We start from the raw sequence: 6,669 nt of genomic DNA, 5'->3' as shown, positions 1-6,669 counted from the left end.
GCATTGCATTCATCAGAGAAAACGGTGGACAGTGACTGCTTCAGTTCCACCATCTGTCCTGCCAGATTTGTGTAAGATATTATTACAGAGGCATGTTGAAAAGGACAAGTTTTCCACTATTGATCTTCTTTTAACTAAAAATATAAATGGAGATCAAACTCAGTGGTTTACTCAAAACTTGTAGTTTGCACTTGGTCCCATGGCTGCTTCTCAATACCCAGGAAAAAGTACCAGTTTAGGCTGATTAGCATTACTCCATCGCCTCTCTACCCACCTACTGTACATCTTTTCTACTTTGAAATGCTGATATAATCTATCCAACTCATGATGGAAGAGTAATCTTTAGGACTCTAGAAATACGTCCCTATCACCTATACCTCACCTGGATGTGACACAGCCTACGTGAATATACACTAGATTCATGGAGTTAATGTCAAAAGCAGGGGTTTCACCATTTTCAAGACTAAATAAAATGATTGTCTCGTTACATTTCTTTTGCGTTTTTGATAACTATAAGCTGCTAGAAGCAGATATTAAGATATGACCTCACTTTAGCATGTATTAAGTTTCTGCATGTTGATATATAGAAAATCCCACTGCCATGAACTAACACCATGCTGCATTAAAGATAGACAAAAGAAGGATGTATTCAACATAGCAGTCCACTAACTCCAGTTTAACTGCTCACACTGTGTATAATGTATCTATTGCCTATTAATATGCCAGAATGCCGGTAGCAGCATACACTTGTATTACAAATGAACTGACACCTCTAAAAATAAATACTGCACATATTAACAGTTGAACATTATACAGTATGTGATACTGCACTTTATCAACATTCATTGCACATTATATGTAGTAAACTGGCTAAAAGAATATGTATAATAAGACCTAGAATTATTTTTATCACTGCACTGCTGGTAAGACCCACTGATTTAACCCAAAGATTTATTTACACTTTGCCTTTCAGCTCCTTTTACTAACATTATCTTACTCTGAGGCAATAGGTAATATTTTAAAACCTAAGTGTACTCTTGCATTTGATCCATAATGCTAAATGTGGTACTGATAAATGTTGAAATGTAGCCTTAAATTTATTGTAATGTGGTTTGTTAGTTCAGTTCAGTTCCGCTGTTACAACACAGTGTAAAGTTCACCACCAGCACATTCAACAGACGTAAGAAAAAAAAACTGTGGCAAAAAGAGTCATTTACAGAATTTCTGCTTTTAACAATAACAAAAATATAAGGCTGGAAAAATTATACATATTTTAAGTATAAATATTTTACACGACGTTAAGTTTAATGCGGCAGGAAAAGTGTCGTAAGTGACCGGACCGGATACACATGCATTTACATGCTTTCCAACATGGCGACTGAGGGCACGTAGAATTGTGTTTTGGGCTGTAGCACTACGGATTATTGTAACATTTGGACCACCCGCAAGCTATTTGGTTCTCAAAAAACCACCACTGTACCGTCTTTACTAGTCTGTCTTGCAAATTAATTTGTTTTCTACGAGTAACTTGGAGATGTATCGTCGCGGAGCGGCAAAGAAAGACCACAACAACAAACCGGTGAAGAAGGATGTGAGTGACAGTGATAAATACGCCGACCTACTGGTGTTCGGCTATGCCTGCAAACTGTTTCCAGACGACGAAAGGGCTCTTTACCACGAGCAAGGAAAACATCTTATTCCGTGGATGGGGGACAAGAGCATCATGATTGATAGGTCGGTTGAACAAACTTAGACCGAAACATTATGCTAACCATCTATCCTGTCCGTTAGCCTGTTTCAAAATTCAAGGGACCACTTGGAGTTTGTCTTGCAGAAGCTTGGAAATACCTGCTACTGGCGACGAATGTTTGATTTCTTGCCTGCTAACTTGGTTTTTGGATGTCCTGAACTGACAACAAATGGTATCTGAAGTTTCTAGATTAACATGCGAAGATGCAACCCCCCTGCCAGTTTAATACTATCAGTATTCACTCAGTTGCCATTTTTTTAGGCACACCAGCTAAAACTACTGCACTTTAATACAGCATTAATACAGATAATCCAGGCAAATTGAATTGAAACTACTGTAAAACAGTTTAAACAAAAGATAAACAATATAACCTTTACTAAGATATGATTTATTACAGTCTGCATTAGTTTGTGTACCTCCTGAACTGGCGATAGGGTGTATTTTAGACACAAAAAAATGAGATTTAAATTCCAAATTTAATCATCTTTAAGACTTCTTAAGTTAGCTTTTAGGTGGGCTTTGCGTCTTGGCATGTTGGGAGAATTTTCTCTGGAAACTTTTTACTGCAGGCATACTTTACGATTGAATAAAATGGAGTGTGACACGGAAGATGTACCATGCGTTCTGTCCTTCTCAAATTGAGTATTGCAGAAAATACCAATGTGTAGCTTGTACACAAAGCAGAGGACCTGGGATTTTATTATGCTGTGCTGATATCCACAAGGCCAGAGCAAATTCTAACCAAGATTCAAGTTACTGCAGTTAAGGTGATTCAAAATATCACAACGACAGTGTAAAAACAGCGGGGCTCGACAAAAGGTTTAAAGGTGCCGTCAGCCATTGTACAAAATGTTGCTGCATGTGATGGAGCAATGTGCAATTGCCACCTCCATGCAAAACACATAATGAATCATTCTAACCTTGATAATAATGCATTGATGCTTTTGAATCACCTTGATCTGCAGTGGCCCCAACTTGTGTTTCATTTGTACAGCCTTTGTATGTGTGTCTTTATCACGTAACCCAGTTTCTTCCCCAGCAAGTTAGGCTAAGGGGTCCTGCCAAACCCCGAATGCCAACCACAGCACCCCATTTCTTTGTCTTCATGAAGAAACTGCAACTGAGAGGTGGCGTAGAGGGACGAACCCTGGAAAATGTCGTCCATTTGGGTTCTTACGGATAGGTATTTATGTGCTCGGGTTTGTGTGAATGTAACTATCTTTGCAGATGTAGAAGTAATGATGAGTGTTACAGGGGGGGATTGAACCCTGTAAGGTAAGAGGCGAGTTGCTTTGTTTGTTTTTCTTTTGTTTGTTCTTTTGATGTAGGGTTGTTGGTTTGTAAGACTTGTCAAGGAAGGAAATAGCAGCAGAAAGCTTGCTAGATATCTTAAGAGCACTGTTGACAAGTAGGGCATTATTTTGTTGTCAGTATTTCGAGAAATATTCACAACTTGTAGTATTTTAGAAGTATACTCCCTCTTGACAGACTTACAGAGGTAGAGCATTGTGTTGTAGGTCCGTCTCTCTTGGTAAGTAAGTCCATGTTGTGAATAAAAGTCTTTGTCGACTTCCTTCTCTCTAATCCTTTTTATCATCCAACAGATACGATGGGCGTGGTCACTTACATGACCTTTCAGAGTATGACAGCGGGTCATGGAATACATCCTACCAGCTGTCGGAAGAAGAGGACAGGATCGAGGCACTGTGCGATGAGGAGAGGTACCTGGCACTGCACACTGACCTGCTGGAAGAGGAAGCCAGACAAGGTGGGCAGGGTGCTAGTTCTGACACTGGACAACCAGAATATTCGAAGTGGGATAAAAACACACATAGTGGGTTACGCTGGATGATAATGAAGTAACTGTCTGCTTTCATTTCTTGCATGTTCTTGCATGAGTCATGGTCTTTCACAGTCAATGAAAGAGCTAGCTAGCAGACAGTATATTTTCCTATCTTATTTTTTTTTGGGGGGGCCCATTAATTATTAGTCATTACCATCTGTCACCCCATCATCTTGTGACGGGGTGGGGTAATGAGCCACAGCTGACCAACCGTAAACACTGCATGTATTTTAAACAAAGTCCCACATACATGCTATGGCAATGTAACTTTCAGTGCCTATTTCTCAACTGCTGTTGGAACATAACCTACAAGAATGGGCCTCAAGGCTTCTTAAATAGCTTAAAAACATATCTCTGTGTCGTTTCAGTGACATATGAAAGTCAACTCTGGCGTGTGTTGCTGCTTCCCTACTGGCATAATGTCACGACACTTACAAATGTTTTGAAACTTGTGTTTTACCGATGGATATTAATTCCCATCGACAGAAGCTCTAACCCTTTTTTACTGGCAGATACGAGCCTTGCAGGCAGCTGTCACTTAGGCTTTATATGTTTGTCGTAGTCAAGGTTGCAGGACAAGCTATAACCAAACACAAACACTTCCAATGTGCCACAGAAGCATGGCCGCTGTCAACTCACAATGCTCTTGACACTTTGACACTGTGCAGTGTTTATTACTGGTGTCTCATTACACTAACTACTTGAGTGCCTCAAGTCGTCGTTTCAGCCCTCATCAGTGTTGCCTTGCTGTTTTAGAGTTAAAACATTCAATGTCTTCTAAGGCAGTCAGTGTTTGAATTAGTGTCCAATTTCTTAGTGTCAATTTTTTATATCAGGCCTGTGTCCTCTTTTAACACTTCTCCCACAGCTTAGGCTAATTTGACAAGTCTGTCTGTACAAAGAGAAAAACGTCAACCCTTGCCAAAGCTATATACTTTAATTTAGGCTTCTTAACAAAATCTTGATTTTCTAGGAAGAATCTTCACCAGAGTAGGCACAGCTTTCGGTCTCATTAAAAAGGACCGGCTTTGACTCTGAGTTCAAGAGCGGCCATTTCTATGGAAATCACTTTCGACTGTAGGATACTTGCATCTCAGTCCTTTTACATTATAATGAAACAGGCTGTTTTGATGACAAAGCACCCTTCTGAAAGACAGACTTAATGACTGTAATTGAATTAATAAGCCACAGTTTTAAGTGAAATATGGTGTCTTATGCCCAAACTGACAGGACAGAATGAGTCAGCTAATGATTTGTGTCACACACACACACTTATACACTCACTGCAGAAGGTTCATCCCCCAGGCTGGTTTGCCCTTGAATTTGGAGGCCTGACCCCATTCACTCAGGCTATTACCAATCTGTCCACTGAAGGGACAGCAGGAAAGCATTATAAATATTGATAGTTTTAGTGGGAATTTTGCCCTTGCTTCTTTAATAAAGATATAGTTTGCCATGAATTTCGATAGAAAGGGGTTGGTGTCTGGGGCCATGTATACATATATATACATGTATATAACCAGTATGTTTTTTTCTGTTCATCAGTGTGCTTGTACAAGAACGTTTGAATATAATCTCTCACAGTCGTAATATTTATTGCAGCAATAACATTATTATCCCTAGTATATAATAACTATCTTCAGTTATTATTAAAGAGTATTATTGTAAATCTAACCATATACCAATAACATGAGTTTTGGTCACAATGGCAAAATGGTTTACTTTGGAAAATATGGACACATTTTTTCCCCACAGAGACCCTGTTCAAGTATTCAGTGTTCTCAAAGTTCTTTGTGTGTTTAATATTGTCCCAACACAAGGAACCGCTCAAGACTTTTGCCAAGAAATGTTTGTATATCAGATCAGTCAAAAAGTAGACTTGAAAACTCTTGTTGTTTAGTCCGGTTAAATCAGACTCTGGTCCGCTTCCCCCCTTTCTAACATTCGTTTGGACAGGAACACAGCAGACTTACTGCAGACTGAAACAAGTGCACTGAGACCTTTGTAGAGGAAGTAGTCTTGTTGCAGAAACAAACGTATTATGGACCGGTTCGTAGATTTTGTGATCCGACCTTGATGTGACCCAACTGCAAGTATGAGCAATATGTCCCACCCTGCTTTTGATTGGCTTACCCTGATATTCTTACCCTACCCAATCTCATTCCAAATGCCCAAACCTAACCAACCAAACCATTAAAGGCAACGAGAACAAGTCAATTAGAGGGATAGTAGGGCGGGCCATGACTTCGCCACCCTGAAAAAAAATGTTAGGATGAGTGAAATCAGTTGTTGCTAGCAGCTTGTCGAATGAATTGAGGTCTGACCTGCACTATAACTGTTGCCTTCTTGATATTTGAGCAGGTAGGACCTCCTTCAGGACCTTTCTCCTGTGTTTACCTTGTTGTTCGTGCTTCAGATAGACCTAACCATTGAGCAGAGGAAACGTTCTCGCGTGGCTTTTAGCAATACCTTTTTGTTTGTTGGTTTAACTCACACAGAAAATAACAAAAACAAAGGGGAAAATACAACAAGTTTACCAACTCATCCACTGATTCAGACCAGAGAAAAGTAACTATAGGATTGAAAATGCCCTAAAAAGCACTTGGTACCGACTTGCAATGCTACCTAACTTAATGTTTTCCTCAGATTTTTGTGGGTTTTTTTTGCTTGGTATATTCAATACTTAAAGCAAAGTGATAACAAGGAGAGGATTGCTTAAAAATTAGCTGTGTAACATATAACATAAATACAGTGTGCATGATCCATTGCAGCACTATCATCATCCTAAATGTAGCCATTTTCATGCTATATATTGAAATCTTTGTGAAGCCCCCCCAAGTGCTTCCCTTGTAGGCTGTTCCTGAGGCCTGTTTTCGCCTTCCAAAAGTTAAGATTTGTCTGTATAAATTCTTAAATTTAACAATACATTTATGTTTCTATCAAAAGCAATCAAGTTGTGTGTTGTAGCCCAGTACCCTGCCATGGTGGAGTTCACCGTTCACACCAGTGTTGTGCAAGGTCACACTTTATAAGAGGGAGCTTAAAGTTCAGTTCACACAGATTAAAATGAACTAGT

The 6,669-nt window shown here is 39.4% G+C and overlaps 1 protein-coding gene across 4 annotated transcripts in view; it reads left to right on the top strand.

Annotated features, from left to right (window-relative positions):
• Window positions 1–1,359: 1,359 nt before the first annotated feature.
• Window positions 1,360–6,669, top strand: part of LOC118332400 (ATP-dependent RNA helicase DHX8-like) — a gene marked incomplete at its 3' end in the record, with an annotated part of 36,009 nt that continues 30,699 nt past the window's right edge. The window contains 3 exon segments of one of the 4 annotated variants that reach the window (XM_035667657.1): window positions 1,599–1,734; window positions 2,790–2,933; window positions 3,355–3,518. In XM_035667657.1, coding sequence (XP_035523550.1) covers window positions 2,905–2,933; window positions 3,355–3,518 — 193 coding nt within the window. 4 annotated transcript variants of the gene reach the window in all.

The sequence above is a fragment of the Morone saxatilis genome, unplaced genomic scaffold, assembly GCF_004916995.1.
Source record: "Morone saxatilis isolate NCDOM2014 unplaced genomic scaffold, NCSU_SB_2.0 Contig21, whole genome shotgun sequence".
In the NCBI taxonomy this organism is placed as follows: Eukaryota; Metazoa; Chordata; class Actinopteri; family Moronidae; genus Morone; species Morone saxatilis.
The sequence above is the reverse complement of the archived record's forward strand: the minus strand, read 5'-3'. Positions and strand labels throughout refer to the sequence as shown.